Genomic DNA, 20495 nt, shown 5'->3' with positions numbered 1-20495 from the left:
TCCCTGCATTTACGTGGGTTTCCTCCAGGTACTCCGGTTTCCTCCCACATTCCCAAGACATGCGTCTGGAGATCTTCTCTCTGGGCCTCCACTGAAAATAGGCTCTGTCCTAGTCAGACTTTCCTGGTCAACAAATGTTAAATAAATAATATTTAATAATTAAAAAAAACAGAATATCTATTTACAATAAACACCAGGGTTTCAATCCCAGGAATAAAAAAACAACAAAGATGAAAAGACTAAAACAGATGCAGAAAAATCTACATTTAGCTAGTCTCACTATATTTTCCTGATTACTGATCCCTAGTTACTTACTAAAGCAAGGCAAGGTGAACATGGATGAGTGTCTTGTCCAGTCCAAAAACAGTGCACAACTCACGTCTCTCATAGGTATCCGAATACAATTACAGTGCTGGCTATAGAATGACATCACATCTGGTCACCTGACTGAGTAGTTCTCATGCTACCCCCTCACTAGAGCCAGGATTTGGCACTGTTGTGTCATAATACACACATAGAACTTTAGCTAAGGTTTATTACAGTATCTGGAAAGTGTAAAACCATTTCAACACTTCCACCCTTCCTGCAGAAACTAAGAAGCCATTTTCTGGCACCTGAGGGAAGCAGTTAGTTCACCAGTAAGGACAATAGAGTAGGATCCCAGCCCAGACTATTCACAGACATTGCTTCTCTGGCTCCAAGATAAAATCTTTATGGCCTAAACCAAGTCATTTAATTTCAGGCTATTTTTCTTAAGGTTAGCTGGGCTGAGCATGACCCCTTCCCTTCCGGTGTCCTCTGTTAAAATACAGACATTTCATCAGTTGCAATACTACAGTCTGACATACATGTATATATTTTTTTTGTCCAGCAGGACCCACTTCTGATACAATTTAACACAAGCAAATTTATAAATACATTTCTAATACAAGCATCTGTACAAATCAGTTTGCTATTCAAATAACATAAAATTCTTTATAAAACTCCAGGTGGCTATGCTGGCATATGTTAAACATGCACTGCCCTACTCCCCTTGACACAGCTGGCACTACCTCACATCATCACAGATGTGTCAAAGCTTTCAATTAAATGGCATGTTCCTGTGAAATATAATTTCTAATCAGTCTAGCCCAGTTATTGCACCTTGGGGAATAATATGTGTGACGACCGTGTCCTGGCCCAGCAATCAAGGAGCTTCAGTCCTCACCACTAACACCAGGGAGGTCATCTCATAGAAGAGGAAAGGATAACTAATACACACAGTAATGTACAATTTCCCTTAAGTGCACACAAAGATCACAGTCAGTCTGGGGCTGGTTGCTCCCTTGCTCTCCAGGTCCCCAGTAAGACTCCCCACTGGCACAGCTATAGGATCCAGATCTCAGCCTAGCTGGCAAGCTAACCTCCAGCACCCTGTCTGTCCAACCAGTGCTTTGTGTCCCTGCCCAGGTAGCTGACACACCACACACACACACACACACACTTTGAGAAGAGATTATGCAACCACACAGACCTTCCTGGGGACAAAGGCTGGCACAGGTTCCCCAGCTGTGCCCCTTTACCCAGGCTATATGGTAGAAATTACTGCCACCACCAGCTAGTAAATATCAGCTACTCAAAGGCCCTTAAAAGGGTGTCCAATTATTACTGTGCAATATTATTATCCAATGGTAGTATGACTAACAGTCAAGGCTTAGTTTAGAGTGGCCTATTACAATAACCTCTATAAATATGCAATGTACTCTAGAGCTTATCTCTACACAAATCAGCCACAGGTAGAAGGTTTTAAAATATTTAATAATAAATAATTAAAACACAAGACAAAACTACTACACCACATAGATAAGAGTTCAGAGATCACACAGAAACTTAAAATAATACAGTAGGGCAGGTCTGATTTCAAAGAAAAATACCTAATTAATCTTTACTAGCTTTAACTATTCCTATAAGAAATCACAGTGCTAAAACTTACATGTGAGCATAAGGCAGAGTACTTCTAAGCTGGATGTCCAAAGTCAAAATGCACTCAGTCTCTTGTGAGAAATAGTGTTTAAACATTACTAACAAACATGTCTCTAAGACCCTCCCCAAATTACATCATTTATGACACTTAGGTTTTCCCAGTATTCATATTGCATCATCTTAATACCTGGTCTGAGTTCTCAGGCCACAAACTGCATTATATAGCAATCTAACACCTCCTCAGAAACTTACAATACAAAGCATTTCACATATACATTCTAGCAGAAACCAGAACAATAAAACACATCCCACATCTAAATTCTGGTCATAAACTTTAGCCTTAAAACAATGGCATGAAACCTTCATCCAGCCGCACTGGAACCAACTTGTAAAACATTAAAGAGATTCATAAGCTCTTTTCAATTTCAAAAGACACATTTGAAATGCTTGGCTTGGTTTTCCTTACAGCAGATGGCAATGTTGCAACAATTTTGTTGAAGTTCACATTTTACAGTGTTTTCTTACATTTAAAAACACAAGCCTGTATTTTACATTTATTTATACAGTTGATAGAGTTATGTATCAAATTCTATTTGACTAGGCTGGCAGTCTACGCCCATCTCTACCCAATCGTCACAATATGTAAATTCAGTCTGAATTCCTGCTACTTAATTCATATTTCCCATACCAAATATGTGTATATATTTCTTCAGAAATCTACCCTCTTTTGTTATACTCTCCCTTCTAGGTCCCCTGATATGCCCTTACTGTTGCAATTCAAGTTCTAGGCCCCACCTGTAAGTAATATTCCCTGCTGCAAGTTGATTATTTCTCCCCAAATTTTGTTAAGTCCCTTAACAGATGCTTTTAATGGAATATAAATACATGCCATTGTAATCATCCTCCCTTGCCAATAGTCCCCTACTATCACAAATCTACCATTATTGTCTTTTTCCCTCTTTTATCACTATTGAAGCCCCTCTAGCAGGAGTACTCCCCTTTTCCTTTCTCCTTGATATTGTGCTGAATATCCATCATGAAGTCTTTCCTTGGTTAAATTCACATGCTCATTTCTTTCCAAATGTGGTCCCCCAGCATTGCTGTTTGCAATCTGCATTTCTTGATATAATTCAATATTCTTTTTCTTTTTGTCTACATTGTTAAAGCCATTTACATGTAGTCCAAAATAATATGGATAGTGTGGCCACTGTGATAAAAACTTTTTTTTTCACCTCTTTTACATGACAGGTTTTGAGTTTGTATTTCCATCTTTCGTGTAACATGCATACACTAATGTGTGACAGGCTGATCTTTTATATAGTTGTTTCTTCTCATCTCTGTTTGAATTTATGCCACATTTTCAGTACTTTTTTGTTTTAATTAAAACCCTCAAACAAAAAAACTAAATTTGGAGAACACCCCATCCCCTATTAACTTAGAACAACTATACAAAACTATGTACATCTTCAAAAAAATAAGTATAACTCTCTAAATTTGGAACTATTGCCTCAAATTGACAGCTTCACCCACAGGCATTACCTAACCTAAAATTAAGGTTATTCATATTAAAGTGCATGTTACAGCCTTTGTTCCCACTCACAGATATTACAGTATTTTCTTTTATGTCTAATTCCCTCCCAGTTGTGAAAAACAGGTTATATGCTTTCAGAAAGCATTACCTTTTTCTCCTAAGAAAAACTGAACTGTCTTTAAATAAAACTAAATTATACACTGTTCTATTAAATGCATTAAAGTATTAAGGAGGCTAGGGAAACTGTTGTCTCTTATTCAGTTCCCATAATTTCATACTTTATTTTTCACTGAATTGCTTGCTATTGTACCTTTACATTTTGCATTTCCCTCAACAAAGAATGCTTAGAACATTCAAGATTAATTGGTTGCACCTCAAAGAACGTGTTTCAATGTAAAAGTTGTCAGCAATGAATCTTTGTAAATTTCACTCAGAACAAAATGTACAACTGCCTTCAGCTGCAGACTTCTTGACTCCCACTGACCATTTGGTAATGGAAAATAAAATAAGCTAATATCTTTTGCAGGTGTAAAAACTTAGCATTTGTCATGTTTTTTATTATTTTTTTCTTATTTTTCAAGCCTCATTGCTTACAAAAACACCTGCCCATAGCTTAAGCCAAGGGCATTAATGCACACTCCTGTAAAAATAAGAGAAAATATTTCATTTCCATGCATAATATAATCTGTGCACTTTTACATTCCACCCCCACCCCAGCAGCCCACTATCACAGCATATTAACATTAAATTTGCTTTTGTCCAGCCTTTCATCTTTTGTTGTACTGTAAATCCTATATTTATTACAGCAAAAAAAGTACTTGTTTACTTTAAATTTCTAACACATACAGCAATCCCTGGAAAGGCTATCCCACATTTAAAATACACTGACTACACAAAATTGCTTTACTATATATAAATTGTGATTTATATTGTGAATTTTCTATACAGATACTAACAGGAACAAAATTTATTTTACTTACAATTTTTTTTCTCTTTTAGTGTCCTTCTAAACAATAATGACATAAAGTGGGGCATATGCTTCACATTGCCCCCACAAGTTTAAGAAAGTCATGAAAAGTCCAGTCCTCCTCAGCAACCTTTTCTTGCAAAGCCATAGTTCACAAATGTGATTGCTGCTTTATAATCTCCCATTTGTTCAATAATTTCAGTCTTGCTGGTCTTCTTACTGTTTATCTCCATCTCCCAACCTCATACTCTGGTTCAAGTTCAAGGTATTTCTAATTCTTCTAGTCAGCTCCTGTGCTTTTTACCCTCCCTCTTTCACTCAAGCATTTTCCTTTGGAACACTGGAAAATGTTTCACTGGCACAGTCTGAGTTTTATTGTCAGACGAATGAGAAATAGAATCCCCTTCTGTTTGATGGCTCACTTTTTGTTGTATAAACATCATCATTCCTCCTTAGTCTGCTCTGCATAAAAAATATCTTTGACCCTTTGGGAAAAATTCTGAAGATAGCTGGATAAAGCAGCTTGAGTCTTACACCTGCCTTTCAACATTCTGATTTCTTGGATCAATTTGCTTCTCTTATGCCTGGTGTTCAGTGAATAATCATTTTTCAAAACCACTCTGGTGTCTTCAGATTTTTAATAGTTTTCCCTTCTGACACAGTTTTGCCAAGATCAACACTTTCTGCTGATATGATTGCATCTTTACTAATACAAGTCTTGGCTGCTTTCTCAAGGCCAAGTTTGGAGCATACACTCAATTTGCCCTGTCAATTTTCACGTTCTGCTGTAGAATACCAGTCCGGTTGCTTATTTATGCTTTCATAAAATTAATACAGTTTGTTCCTTCCAGTTTCTCTGATACAGCAGAACATCTCAAGTTTTCTCTCCACTCTGTGTCTTCTAACTCTACCATTTTTTAAACAGCTCTTCTTGAGAAGTATCATACTCAGTCAGCCTTTTTTCATTTCAGCCTCTGATTTTTCCATTTTTATCTGAACAGCTAGATAAAGCTTCTTCTATTTTTCCAGCCTTTTATTTGTGTTGATACACTCCTTCAGTGTTTCATTTAGTTTAATCACCTCTGAGTATATTTGATGTATTTTTCCTCTAAATTACTAGAAGCTGTCTCTTATAGCAAAGCTGAAATTTGAGCTGCTTTTTGTTGAACAGCTGCAAGATTCTTCCCAGTTAATGTTTTCTCCGCTTCACTTTTCTGGTTGATTTTCTTTCAAGTTCTCTAATTTTCTTCTTTCCTAGCATCCCCAAGCAGTGTACTTAATAACCAGTAATGGAATTTTACTCAAGCTGATAATATAATTGGCTTTTATTTCTCAATTTCTTTTGTTCACAATGGGAGAGCTGAAATGAAGCTGTTGATCAGTGTGCAGCCATCTTGGAAATCCATGTCTCTATGCTGTTGGTGGAAATTCAATTTCAGAATGTGCCTCTCTGTTGCATGAGAAATATTGGGAAATTCCAAAGGTAGTTTTATTGACTGAGGATTTGTAAATATGCAATGTGTTGTGCTAGGGCAGGGGCAGAACTAGCTTACTTACATGCTTATGTACATTTCTATGTGGGGCCTATCACACTGGTTGATAGTGACATAGTTAGGAATGGCTTCTAGTGGTCCTCAACCTTCTGTTGTGCTGAACAAAAGGCCGTGGAGCACACACCAGTAGAAAGTGGCTATACTGTTACCTTACCTGTTATTTAATTGAAACTTGTCTTGGTGAGTGTAGGGGGACATCAAAAGGCAGACAGGTACAAGGGTCACAGCTGTAGCCATCCATGTGTGGTGGAGGCCAGACATGTGATGCATGGAGATCATGCTACACAGACCACATATACAGATGCAGTGGCATCTAGTCACACTGCCATAGCAGGGTTTATAGGTACATATTACACAGCAAGATGTGGTAGAGGCAGACTTGTGACAAGCTAAAGACAGCTGCCAAGTGACATGGACCTGTTGAGGTAGCCTGTGCTCTTGGGTGGGTCAGATGTTCTCCCTATGGACTATGGGTCGTGGTATCATACTTTGAGTTTTATAGATATCACTGACCAGTTATTTACCATATGTGTATATTCACGTTTACAGACCAGGGTGACTCCAAAAGAAAAAAAACTCTAAGGCATGGGTACCATGGTGGTCATTTATTTATTTATTTGAATTTGTTAACTAGGAAGGTCCACTGGGTCAAAAAGTACCCATTTTCAGTGGAAGCCCAGGGAGAAAAGCTCCACAATTATTCATACACTACATACATTTTGATAAAAACTCAATTGACAAATACAACAATTTTTTGAACAGTAGGCAATTTTTTTTGACAAAGAAAGAAGGCAATGTAGGTGTACATAAATCTGGCGACTGACAGTACATGTATACATAGGTACAGCAGTAGATTATCATCCAGGGATAAAGGTGAAGTTTTAGAAGGTAATATAGGATGGAGGTAGGAAGGGTGGGAGTAGTACTAAGAGAGAGACAATGTCAGGTTATAGGTTGCAAGGAACTAGCACATGAGCATAGCCACTGGGAGGAAAGATGTTGTCTCAAAGATTTTTTGAAGAAAGATGCATTGCTGGCAGATCTAAGTGAAGCTGGGAAAGAGTTTCATAGTCTAGCAGTGGAAAGGGAGTAGAGCATTTGACTAGTGAAGAGGTTAGGTTTTTCTACTTGCAAGAGCATTTGCTTTTCAGAGCGGAGAAGTCTATTAGAGTGGTATAGTGTAAACAGAGAAGAAAGGGCAGGCCAGCTGGATGGGTTGAATAATAGTTTGTGGGGAGTTGTTAGTTGTATATATGTAATATGATGAGGAAGTTCTAGCCAGTTTAGTAATTGAAGGGAGGCACAGTGGTGAGATAAGTCTCATCCATTATTTTATATTTATTTATTTAACATTTGCTTACTGGGAAAGTCCGACTTGGAATGAAGCCAATTTTCAGCAGAGGCCTGAGGAGAAACGCTGCATATGCATGTCTTTGAAACACAAGAGGAAACCAGAGCACCTGGAGGAAATACACACAAACTCAGGGAGGACATGCAGACTCCGCATAGAAGGCACCCCAGCCGAGAATTGAACCTGAGAACCTCTTGCTGTGAGGTGACAATGCTACTGCTGCAACACTGTGCTGTCCTAATGACAAACTTTGCAGTTTTGGTATAGCATGAGTCTAGTTTGGATTTAAGACTGTCCTGTAGGTTGGCAAAGAGAGGAGCTCTGTAAGGCAGAGATGGGAGTAGGAAGGAGAGGCAAAGGCTAGTTTTGAGAAGTAACTGAGGAATGTTTTTTGTCAGTATAGCATGCCCAGTTCCTGGTGTGCTTTTCTAATGTTGTGAATATGCATGTCGAAAATTAGATGTTCACCAATGGTGACACCTAGAAGTTTAGTGTGTGTGCCAACCTCGATGGTAGTGTTATCTTAGGAGAGAATAGAGAAAGAGTCTTTCTTTATAGTAATGGTCTTCTTAGGGGTGAATAGCATAAGTTTCGTTTTCTTAGGGTTTAAGGCAAGGTGGTTGTTAGCCATCCATTTTTTGGTGGAGAAAGAGGGCTGACTTGATAAGTTTCAGGAGTTCATGTGGATAATTGGCAGTGCAAATTGTAGCAAAATCATCTGCATATTGGATGACTTTGCTTTGAGTAAGAGTAGAGTGGAAGTCATTAATGAAAATGTTGAATAGCAGAGGTCCTAAGATGGATCCTTGGGGAACACCGTTAGTGGTGTTAAGGAAAGGAGAGAAAGAATGTTGTCACTTAGTAGCTTATTGCCTGTCTGTGAGGTAGTTAGAAAACCAGTGTAAGATAGAGGGAGAGATTCTTAAGTTGGGTAATTCTTTAAGACGAAGAGGGTGGGAGATAGTATCAAAGGCTTTGGAAAGATCGAGAAAAAGAGAGGAGACAAGTTTCCCGGCACATCGAGCCTAATTGACAGAGTCACAGAAGGCTATAAGAGTTGTAGTGGTGCTACGTCCAGATCTAAAACCATACTGGGTTGCTGACAGTAGGTTATTATCAAGTAGATAGTTAAGGAATTGTCCATGAATACATTTTTTGAGGATCTTTGCAATAGGAGAGAGTATGGCAATGAGTCAAAAGTTTGAGTTGTCTGTGTTGCTTCCACCTTTGTGCAGTGGGAAAATAAATGTTTTTTTTCCAAATGATGGGAACATATGACTCTTGAATGAACCTGTTAAGAAGTACATTGACAGGGTAGGCAATGAAATTTGCTGCTTTTTGAAGGAATTCTGGGGCAGGTTGTCATGGGCAATAGTGCATGGTTTTAATTTCAGAAGTAGTTTCCTTACAGTGGCAGTAAGGATAGGTGCTAGAGAGAAGTTATGTGAGTGGGGAGAGGAGGTAATTGTAGTTGAAGGGTCTGATGGGTTGGGATGATTTTGAGGGAAGTTGGTGGTGAGATTGGGTATGACATTTGTAAAATATGTGTTTGAAGAGTGTGGCTATTTCAATGTTTTTTTTCTGGATTTGGACAGGGATTATTGTTTAACCCTGGGTTTAGCAGGCTGTTGACTGAGCTCCAGAAGTGTTTTGGGTTTTGTTTGTGCTGGTTTTATAAAGTATGATACTATTCTTTTTTATCCTTAATAACTAGGGACTTAACTTGGTTGCAAAGGTGTCAGTAAGTTATGAGGTCAGAGCTTTTTTTTTGTGCTTTTGCCAAAGCTTCCAGGATTTGTCTCTGGCGGTCATGTTCTGTTTGGTTGTCTAGTGAGTCATGGGGCATGACTAGAGTTTACACGTTTTAGCTGGGGAGGTGCGAGGCTATTTAAGATGTTAAGGAATGTAGAGTTAAGAAATTCTACTGCTTCGTCTTGAGTGAGTATTTTGAAGGGATCCCAGTTAATGCTGTTTAAAGGATTGTTAAAGGTTTTAGGGGAAAAATGTAATTGTTTAAGATTGTAGGGGGAAAATGTGATAAGTCCCTAGTGTTTCTGTAGTGATGTATGTTTAATGTTGTTGTGGTTTTACATATTATAAAGACAGGTAAGTGATCACTGATAGTGTTTGGGAGAGTACCTGCAGTGGTGATTTTACTGGGGTCAGAGACCATGATCCAATCTAAGATTGTCCCACAGCTGTTGTTTTTGCTGAGTCTGGAAATATCAGTGATTAGCTGGCTGTAGTAATATAGGTTGATGTTTGTGGAGGAGTGTTGCTGTGAGAGATCTAACCAATTAATATTAACACCGCCAATATTTATTGTTTCTGTAGTTATGTTGTTGGATGTCCAAGCTAGGATTTTCTCTAGTATGGCAATATTATTGCCAGGGGGAATGTACAGGACAATGATACAGAGGTTTTTGCTGTCATTAATTTTCAGGAAGGCTGTTAAGATTTCTGCTGTAGAGAAGTTAGGTATGGATGTGTTGTATGAGACAATATTGAAGGTGTTGGGATAGATCAGTGCTACTGCAGTACCTTTTTTATGGGGCCTATCTGTGCACAGGCATGCAAAGCCAGGAGGAAGGAATTCTGAGCTTTTGATGTATGGTTTTAGCCATGTTTCTGTAGCAGCAATAATGTCGGGCTTGTTATGTGTTAGCCTGGCATGGAAGTCAGATATTTTGTTTCGAATACTTTGCAAGTTAATTGTGGTTAGATTTAGAGAGTTGTAGGAGCTATTTAAGTTGGAAGATGAGGAAGCGGGACCTGGATTGGGATGGATATCCCCACTTAAGGTTAGTTTGGAGTATTTAAGTAGGACGGTAGTGGGTTCTTGTTTCTTTTTTATGTTATGGCAAAGGTAGGTGGTATGTTTTATGTTAACGTTATCATTTAGGGGGAGGATTTTTAGTTTAAAGCAGAAAATGTTGTCTGTTGTGTATAGGTTAGATGATATGTTAGAGAAGGTACTGAGAGGTAGTTTTGAGCAGAGGTTGTGGATGTAGCTTTATGGTAGACATTGTTAATTTGTAGTTGGGTAAGTTGTAGTAGTAGGGTTAAGGGTAATAGAAGGCTGAATGGTGTCAGTTTATGTATAGGTGGCATTTTGCTATGGTGGGTTATAGTGGTGTAGAGTTATAGGTTAGTTGATGTGGAGTTAGATGTTTATTAAGTTGGGATGTATGACTGGTAGTAGGATAAACACGTGTTACAAATCAATGTGCAGGTGTATGGAAAGGACAGTGATTGGATGGGAGTTAATGAGGGGATGGAGTTAAGGTGAGAACAAATGCAGTTGAGATGGGAGTGGGTGGGAATGGGGTAGGGTATGGGGAGCGAAGTGAGCCCAAGCAAAGTAAAGGGCAAACGGAGTGGGCAGGACCCAGATCGCTGGAACGTAGACAAATACACAGTTCCATTGCATGTACAACATACACCTCAGTCACATGTGACCATAGTAGGACAGGAATTGTCTGACACAACAGCACAGGATGCAGACTCATCTCCTCCACCCAAGACATTTGGTGTTAGCAGCTCCCATGAACATAGGGGATGGAAGTAGGGGTAGGGGTCAGTGTATCAGTGGCTGCAGTGTCTTGATTCACACCCCACAGATGAGATTAGTTTTTTTATAGCTGTTACACAGTTGTTGTGCAGGCACAGGCAGATGACACTGCAGCCATTGCAGAGCTGATCAGTGTATTACATGGGCTAGGTGATGTTGCATTGCCATTCTTGTGGGCAATCCTGCTTCACCACAAGCGGGGTGGTTTAAATCATGTCGCACCACCTCCTACATGTACACTTCCACTGGCCTGGGCACTGTAGCCTACTGTAGATGCACACACAGACAGGGTTTACATGCTGAAACCCCTTATGATACGGCTCACTTTTCCCACTCAAAGACCACACCATCCCCTGTGCCAGCTGCAGATTATGCCACAGACATTCCTCAGAGGTAACACCCCCTTGGACAGGGACATGCAAAGTCAGTGCACATTCCTACTGAGAACACCCTGGACCTGTCACAGAGAAACACTTAAAGTGCAGCAACTTCTGCAGGGCCTGTGTCCACCAACATGCCATCTGATCAACCCACACCCACCTCAGCATAATTATCCCACTCTGGAGACATTGCCCCCTTCAGCACATAAACCAGGCCATGACATACATACACGCAACCACAACACTAGACCCACCTCATCACATGTCAGTTACTAACCTCTGCCACTGTGGTCCTCCAAACCTGTGCATGTGATTAGAACTGTGCCCTTCCCTCAGTATTCATTCACTGGGGTAGCTTGTTTGTGATGCACAACATAGCTAGTCAGTGCATGGTATAACATGACATGACTGTTCCATTGCATGTACCATTATTCTTTGTTATGTCTAATCTGGCCTATAGTTGCAAATGAGACGCTGCATCGTAGCCATTTTAGCGTACAACACCCTTCTTTAATTTGCATTGTCATCCCCTGCAGCCGAGTCCCCCACATACTCCTCTCCATGCACCTTCTCTGTTGCTGACTCTGGCATATTCCCTTTTCTGATGCCAGTACCATGCTGTATCTGTTTGCATACCAACATGTTGTGTAACACTGCATACATAACAAATGTCTTGCTGCATATTTCTGAAGCTTAGTGCATTGTCCCACCAGGGATGTCTAAACAGCAAAAGTGACCCTTCATAAGTCTGACAAACATTCACTGATGTTTTGGGTCTGTGATAATGCAGTGTTGTAAGCATTCTATGCCATACTCTGTGTGTTTCATATGGGCATCATTAGGCATGACTCCATAACATTTCTGACATCACCACTAAGATGTGCCTGAGAGAAACCACCTTTAAATTGCTGATATAAGTTGCACAGAAGCCAATGTGTACTGACGCATTGAATATTATACTCTGTGCATTGGAGACCACCTGTCAGTTAATATAATGAAATTCCTTCAGGTTGAATTATTGCTGTCCCTGTTTCCAAATTGAGCCATTGATGGCAATTGGTGCAGCCAAGGGTATCAACTACCTCAGGGAGCCAGGCTGTTTTATAGAATGTCCACACATACTGTTGTTTCTCTCCTCTGCGGTATCTGGAAACCACATATGCTGCTGCATGTACTGTAGCATGAGAGAAACTGGTGTAGTGTCCATTAGGCAGATGCCAGAGATATACCCACCATGTCCAGGCAGATGTCAGGGATATACCCACCATGTTCCTAGTTGGTTGGTGGAAGCTCCCTGCAGCAAGGATGGTATGAAATGTCAACTACCAAATTGAAATTAAATACATTTTAAGTTCATAGGTAAGTACTAGGCTAACCGCCCTTGTGAGCTGTTTTAAGGCTAGCAACTTTACCTTAGTGAGAATCAAGCCCTGCACCTCTCATCCATAAGGCAAATACCTTAACCACTCTGCTAACACCCAATCTGTCCTTTTGCCCTACAAGTACACAGACTTTATCAGAATCACAAGTTGGGTGGATCCAGTGATGTGGATGTGCATGTATGCCATTTCCTTCTGTTAGTTTTGTGGTTATTAGTGAATTTGGCAGGGAGTGAACAAGCATGCTGGTGATTTCTTAGCACTACACATACCTAATTATCCACAAGAATGGGAATTCTCTTTCTCCCTTGAGACTGCAAACGATGGTGACACATCTGTACCATCTCCTGCATGGTATCTGTATCTACACAGTAGTAATCACAATTTCTGTGTCATGGATAGGATGAAATATTAGAACAGTCAGATCCTTCTATGACATGGAGAGCAACAATATGCATCTTCTTGGCTACTGGCAGAGAGGATGGGCTCAAACATATGCATTTCTGCTGCAACCCCCTAACACTTTAGCACAGTTTCCATCTCTGATCTCTGTAATTTTATGGCATGCAGCTACATTGGCAGTGGCTGCTCTTGGCACAATTTTATACTTTTCTGAATCACTCCTCCATGTTGTTTACCTTCATTTGTATTTAACTTTATCCGTATTGTCATAATGTTGCTCAATTCCATTTCATTATACTGTCATTTGCATACTGTTTTGGATGTGATATTTTGCAGCCTTGCGTAAAAATGCTGTGTGTGTCTCTGAATCATCCCACTACCACCCTGCATGACACTGCTAATCATGCAAGTCACTTGATTTTATCTTTCATTTTGTATCGTTTCTGAATCCCAAGGATTGTGGATAAGACAAAACACTAATTTCACTGAAGGTTTTCCAAACAAATTCATTAATTTCCAGATATATGTTACCTGCCTTCCTTTTGTGAATATATGTTTTCACCAAGTCCTGGTCTCCATTTTTCTTTTGGGGGGGGGGGTTAATACACAGCAATATAAGCTGTTTTGCACTGTTCTGGAGTGCAGCTGGTTAAAGAGGAAACTTGAATTAAATGTATATTTGCTGAAAATGTATGTCTATATATATATATATATATATATATATATATATATATATATATATATATGGGATAATGTCTCTGACTACCAATAACATCATGACAATTATGTTAAGATGTTGCCAGGGTGCTAATAGCAACCTAAAGAATTGTGCTGTATAATGAGAATATCGTAAATGGTCCAGAGATACTAGCTTCTAGTGTAGAGATGCTTATTTCTAGCCTTTCTTTAGCTTCTTTGTTTCAGTGGCTTCCTACAGCCATTTCTGTTAAGTGCAGAATAGTCCATGTGGATTCAGGATTTTACTCATGTGTGAAATCTTGTCAGCAGTTAACCTGCTACTACATTAGCAGAAGGTTAGGATAGTTTGTCTGATGTTCCTGCTGCAGGTTATCAGACATTTATTTGTATTTATTTATTTCTCTGTTTGCTGTGTTTGTCTGGCTGGGCTAGAGCACCTCTTCAGCAGAAACGTGTTGAGAAAAGCTTCAAAAATGTAAAATTGAAAAAAAAAACATGTTTTAAGCAAATATAGAAAGTAAACTGATAAATTTAACAGTGAAAGTTACAGTAAGTCTTTGAATCAAGAGTCGTTTCCAGAGATGATATAGCAATAATTACCGTGATCATGGCACAATACATATATGGTGGGTGACGAAGGAGAAATAGAATGAATACATTATTTATGTAGCATCATACAACAAATGTATTATTAATCACAAACGTGCAATTTGTCAAACGATAGCAGATACAGTTATGAAATAATGCAGCTTCTTTTTCTTGTAATCCTGGCAGGAACATAGCCAGGAAGTAATGAAGTGGGATTTTTAGTTGTATTCTCAAATATTTTAGGCTCAGTGATAGTTTTACAGATAGAGGTAGGGAGTTCCTTAGTTAAGGACATATGATGAATATATGGAGACACCTGCACTGTTATTAGATTTAGCTACATGTAGGAGTTTATCTGCTAACTGGAGGTTCTAGTTCGAGTAATGTTAAATAGTTTTACCCAGAGCAGGTCAGTTTGATAGTTTGTAGATAAAGTTGGGAGGGGTCAGTAATTGTGTGTGTGACACATGGTTGTTGATTTTTAACCCGCTGAGGTTTTTGAGTGAGGCAGTACTGTGATATGTATGGTACGTTGGTTGAAAATTTGACAATCTTATTGTAGCATTGTTCCAGCTTGCTTTTTGGCATGTTTGTAGATTGATTAAGTATTGGAGAGGTATAAAGAAAAGAGATGGAAGAAAATATGCAGATGCTGTTTTTTTTCTGGTTGTGTCAGTGATGGAGGGTTCTGCCCTACAGAGGGAGACAAGCTTTTGATGAGTGTTTTTTGCACTCTGTTGTATGTATTGACTAAATTTCAGCTGGTCATATTATTTCACCAAATAACTTTGTGTGAAATACTAATTCAATTTTTAGCTGATTTAATTGTAAAGGAGGATATATGTTCTAAAGGGATTTTTAGGGGTGAAGTAAATGAATTTACTTTTGCTATGATTAAGCAGTAGATGAGAGCTTTGTAGCCAGGCTTTGGTGGAGGAAAAAGATTCTTGAGTGAGATGCTTTAACTGTGATAAGGAATAAACTGAGCAGATTACTGTTTATTTATTTATTTGATTATTGGTCAAGTCCAACTGGGTAGGAACCCATTTTCAGCAGGGGCTGGGGGAGAAGTATTCCAAAGTATTAAAAAACATTTTAAGAACAATACGTTTACAGTATTCAGAAATAATGCAATAAAAACAGTACAAAATCTACAGTTTAAAGAATTATATCAAATTACACATAATGTGAAAACATTGGTTAAGAGTGTCTATATTACAAGATCAAATGTTTAGGTGATCGAACACCTAAACATCGAACTTGTAATATCGAAAGCAAAAAACGGCGAACGGACAATTTAACGCAGGGAAAGATTTCCCGTGGTCATTCGCTGGATTTTGTCATTTTGTCTACTGTAGAGCGATCTCGGAGTTGGTATATTTAGTTGGGGGTGTGTTGGGTGTAAAGTTATTTTTTTTATTTCCGTGGCCAACAGACGTCTTTCCCTGCAACGTTTGACATTTTTAGGTTCAATATTACAAGTTCGATGTTTAGGTGTTCGATCACCTAAACATTCGATCTTGTAATATAGACCTAGTTAAGAATAGATGCAGTGTATATGACAATGATTTAATATTAAGAGAAATTTTAGCCAGTTAGAGAAATTAAAGATAGGTTAGTGTAATGCAAACAGGCATTGTAATATTAGGTGAGAGAAAAAAACAGGGTTATGGCATATTCAGACAGATTGTCAGTGGAAAGAAACTGATTGAAGTAAGGAAGTGAGTAAAGATGGGGGTAAGTAGGTATAAGGTATGAATAGGTATTTGTTCACATTTACGGTTATAGTTTATGCTAGGATTGAGCTACTAAGGTAGATTCCCAGCATATTAGACTAAAAAAAGCTTGGTTGGCAGTAGTGTGTAGGTCATTAATAAAAATGTTGAACAAAAGAGGACAAAGGATTGTCCCTTTTGGCATACCTATGGATACAGATAAGAAACTAGAGGGGGAGGTTTTCCATTTGACAGGTTGTTCCCTGTTAGATAAGTAGTTGCTGAACAAAGTGAGGGATAATTCATTGAGACCAAAATATAGTTTGCAAATTAGCATAGAGTGAGACAGTGCTGAAGGCTTTGGATAGATCCAGGAAGAAAAAACAAACAAGTTTACTTTCATTTCGATTGAAATGTTCTGGTGAAGCTGAGTATGGCTGTTGTGGTACTGTGGTTGGAGCAGAAACCATGCCAGTAAGGGTGGAATAAGTTACTGTCTAGGAGTTGTTTAAGGAATGGTTTGTGGATGCATTTTTCAAAAAAATTTGATATACAAGTCCATAGATTTATCTCCACTGTGCATAGATTAGATTAGTTCATAGATTAGTATTAGGCTAACTGCCCTCGTGGGCTATTTTAAGCCTGGCCAATTACCCCATGTAAGAATCAAACCTTGCACCTTGTGTCTGCAAGGTAAACATTTTAACCATTACACCAACCTCCCACCCTAAATATAGGATTTTTTCCAGTTGTCTGGAACATAGTTTTCTTTGAGTCGGTTATGAGTATTGAAACTTGGTAAGTCAGTATACCAGTGGTCATTCTCATGTGTTCTGTAGGTAGTTTATTGGAGTGAGATGGTGGGGGGTTAAATGAGGAAAGTGCTTTTTTATTGTAGAAAGAGGGACTAGCTGGAAGATGAAGTAAGTTTCCACGTTATTCAGATGTGAGAACATGTAAAAGGGAGACTATCATATTTCTGTATTAAGGAAGTAACTGTTTGAAGGATGTGTCTATTGAAGTGTATGATAATGCTTTCATTTTGGTTACATGAGTATGGGGTGGGTTGACTGGAGTTTAACAATTTGTTTTTGGGTTTGCTGGTGGGTGTCTCTTTAAAGCAGTACAGTTGCATTTTTTTTGTCTAAGTTTATTTTTATTTGTTTTCTAAGGCATTTATAGTTTTGGATTTTTATTTTTGCTTATTTTCTAAGGCATTTATAGTTTTGTACTTTGGTAGTGGACTTATTATGTATCCAGATATTCCAAACATTCCCTCTCTCTTTTTCTCTGTCTCTCTCTCTCTCTCGCTCTCTTGCGCCCCTTCATAAGTTATTTAGTTTCTCTGAACAGCCATGGTGCAATATTGGACATTACTCTGAGGGGCTTGTTCCTCTAGAATGCACAGAAAAATCTATTTGAACTGAGACTGTTTCATCTAAGGGGAGAGTTTTGAGAGAATTCCAGTTGTTTTTATTTGATGATATTATTGAAGTGTTCTGTAGGGAATTTGGAGAGCTTTCTTACTAGGGTAATGTGATTTTTTGTGTGTATGGGGTGACAAATTGCAAATATGGGGTGATGATCATGGGAAGCATTAGGGAAGCTACCCCTGAATGCAGTTTTGTTATGGGACGAGGACAGGATCAAGCTCAGGTTAGATCCCCATTTTGAATTTTTGTTGTACCTTGTAGGTACAGTGATTAGGGGTGTAAAGCCATAGAGATGCAGGAGGGTGGAGGAGTTTGTGAGAAGCCAGTCTGTTTACATCTCCCATAACAATTGTCTCATGTGGGATGTTGGTTGAGAACCAGTTAAGAAAAATTCTTCTAAAGTGGATATATTGTTTCCAGGTGGTATGTAAGATGCCTGCTATGATTAGACTTTTATTTATTGCTGAGTTTGATTTCAGATATGATGATGCTATCAGTAGGAGTGGTGGGAAGCTGAGGGGAAGAGAGACAGTTTGCTACTCAACCTGATTTTTTTGTTTAAACTTTATGTTCTAAGCATGTTACAGCCTGGGGGAGAGACTTCATCATCTTTTATCTCAGGTTTTAGCCAGGTTTCATTTACCAACATTATATCAGGTAAGTGCTGATCTAATCAGGCATGGACCTCATGAATTTTCTTACAGATACTTCTAATGTTAATGTAGCAGATGTAGAAGGCCATTAGGATTTGTTAAGTGTTTGTACAGGTGTGAGTGGTACAGGTATTGTTGTCTGCACTTGCTGATGTTCTTACGCTGAAGGGTAATCAGTTGGACTGGGTTTGGGGTGAATATCAATGCCTGGTTTGAGAAAAAGACATTGTTAGTGTCCCATGGCTTAATGGATAAGGCATTGGTCCCTTAAGCCAAGGTTTGCGGGTTCAAGGGTGATATAATTTTCCTGTACTCTATTCAAACGTCATCTAGACGAATGGATGAGAAACAACAAATTCAGGCTTGGTTTAGCACCCTTGTCTGTTATGGGTAGGGATGCCATGTAAATGTTCTAACTGGCTCTTGTTTGTGCTTAAATTACAAGGGTTAAAACTTCATGGGAATGCAGGGCTAGGCTGCTAAAGATCCTCATAGGTCAACAGCCCAGTATGTGCCTATGAACATGTTAACTTAAAGACATGTCTGTTTATGCAGTCCACCAGTAGTTAGAAAAAAAAGATAGCTGTATTATTTTATTTGTTGAGAACATTTTTATTTTGTTCTTAGTAGCTATAGTCACAGCTTGTAATACTGAGAATTCACTTATTTCATGGAAATTATAGGACTGCTTTTTTTAGGGGGGGGGTCTAAGTACTGAAAATTGCAAATACACTATTACAAATATTAGGATGTTTTTTGTGTTCAGATTATTATTATTATTATTATTATTATTATTATTAATAATCACTTTTTCATTGTAGGACACGCCAGCCTATTTCAGCCCCTATGTTTTCATGTCCTGATAAAAACAAGGTTAATTTCAACCCTACAGGAAAAGCTTTCTGTCCAGTGAAGTTTCCGGGATCTCTGTTACCCTCTGCAGACCTGACTCTAAAAAATTCTTCAAACTCTGGGTCAAATATCAGTCAAAGCACAGGACTGAGTAGCATGCTTCTTGAGCAGCTTTCATCTCAGGTCTCTCTGTCACTTAGCACCAGCACCGGCGACTCTCCTGATGTCCTAATCTACCAACCAACACAACTGCTGCACCAGAATGTTCTTCACGAAGAGTAGCCTTTAGCCTAGAACCATGAGGTTACTTACTGTTGGGCAGAGCAGGCCTCTGCCTTAATAACGAACTCAGATGTACAACGATCACACTTGCATGGAATACATATTGTGAACAAAGGAGAGGAAGAACTTTAAACATATTTAAAACCCATATTTTCCAGGACAAATCCTTAATCACCAGAAACTTTATATGAAGCAAATAATGCTAGCAAACTGCATCCATCAGTAAGTGTTTTAAGTGGAGACTATGCATTTCATTGTCTAGTATGTCTGACCAAATAAATTAGTATTCTGTCCTGTGTAGTATTTCATCTTCCACAGTATAAATAAGTATGTTTGGTAACAAAACATTGCCTGTCTAAATATAAAAAAAATATGTCTTGCTGTGTTGTGTGTCTTATGGAAAATACTGTACCTTATTCAGGCTTATGTTTACAAACTATCCAGGTGTTTATGTGTCTATCTTCTTTAATACAGTACGTATAATGCAAAAAAGAAAAATAAAAGAAAAAGTAAAACAAAAGTAATTGCTGCAACAGGTTGCACAGTGCCCACCCAATGGCCAAGCTTCAGGTACTTCTGTTGAAGTCTAAAACTCAGGTAATTTGGAATGTATGTACACACTAGAATATGAATATTTAAGGTTACTTAGGTAACGAAAGACAGCATCACTGTTAATGCCTTTGTGTGTTTTGTACATTTATCTTTCCACAGTACATTCCACTTGGAATAAAAATGAATTCAGATTCAGGAAAATTCCTGGATATGGGCGGATGAAAGAAAAGAACCAGCATAACTGTGATGTCTCGCATCACTTCTCTTGGTTAGAAAATTTACACCGTTATCAGACAAACACACATATGTATATATATATATATATATATATATATATATATATATATATATATATATATATATATATATATATATTTATAGACAGAGAGAGAAAGGAGGCAGTATAAACATGTATTGCAGTTTGTGTAGCATTTCTAGTTTCCTGTCAGTTTCTAATTTTCACTATACTGTACATGTAAACCATTCTTTTTGTATGGAACATGGTAATGTTTCCTGTTTATATAAGTTAAAATACCTTCCAGGTTTTCCATTTTCTTTCTGGGCATATAACCATAAGCTAATGAAGATTTATATTTGGTGTTTCTCTAACATTACTTGTAAAATC

General features: G+C 38.4%; 1 protein-coding gene across 7 annotated transcripts in view; it reads left to right on the top strand.

Moving 5' to 3' along the window:
- GLCCI1 (glucocorticoid induced 1) overlaps positions 1-20199 on the top strand; it is a 1677723-nt gene extending 1657524 nt beyond the window's left edge. For all 7 annotated transcript variants that reach the window (XM_044066485.1, XM_044066483.1, XM_044066481.1 and 4 more), the window contains one exon: positions 19006-20199. In XM_044066485.1, coding sequence (XP_043922420.1) covers positions 19006-19318 — 313 coding nt within the window. In that variant the 3' untranslated portion in view covers positions 19319-20199. The remainder of the gene's footprint in view (positions 1-19005) is intronic.
- The last annotated feature ends 296 nt before the right edge of the window (positions 20200-20495 follow it).

The sequence above is a fragment of the Protopterus annectens genome, chromosome 3.part1 (genome assembly GCF_019279795.1).
Source record: "Protopterus annectens isolate FY-2018-M chromosome 3.part1, PAN1.0, whole genome shotgun sequence".
Classification (NCBI taxonomy): Eukaryota; Metazoa; Chordata; order Ceratodontiformes; family Protopteridae; genus Protopterus; species Protopterus annectens.
This window is presented reverse-complemented; position numbering and strand designations above follow the sequence as displayed.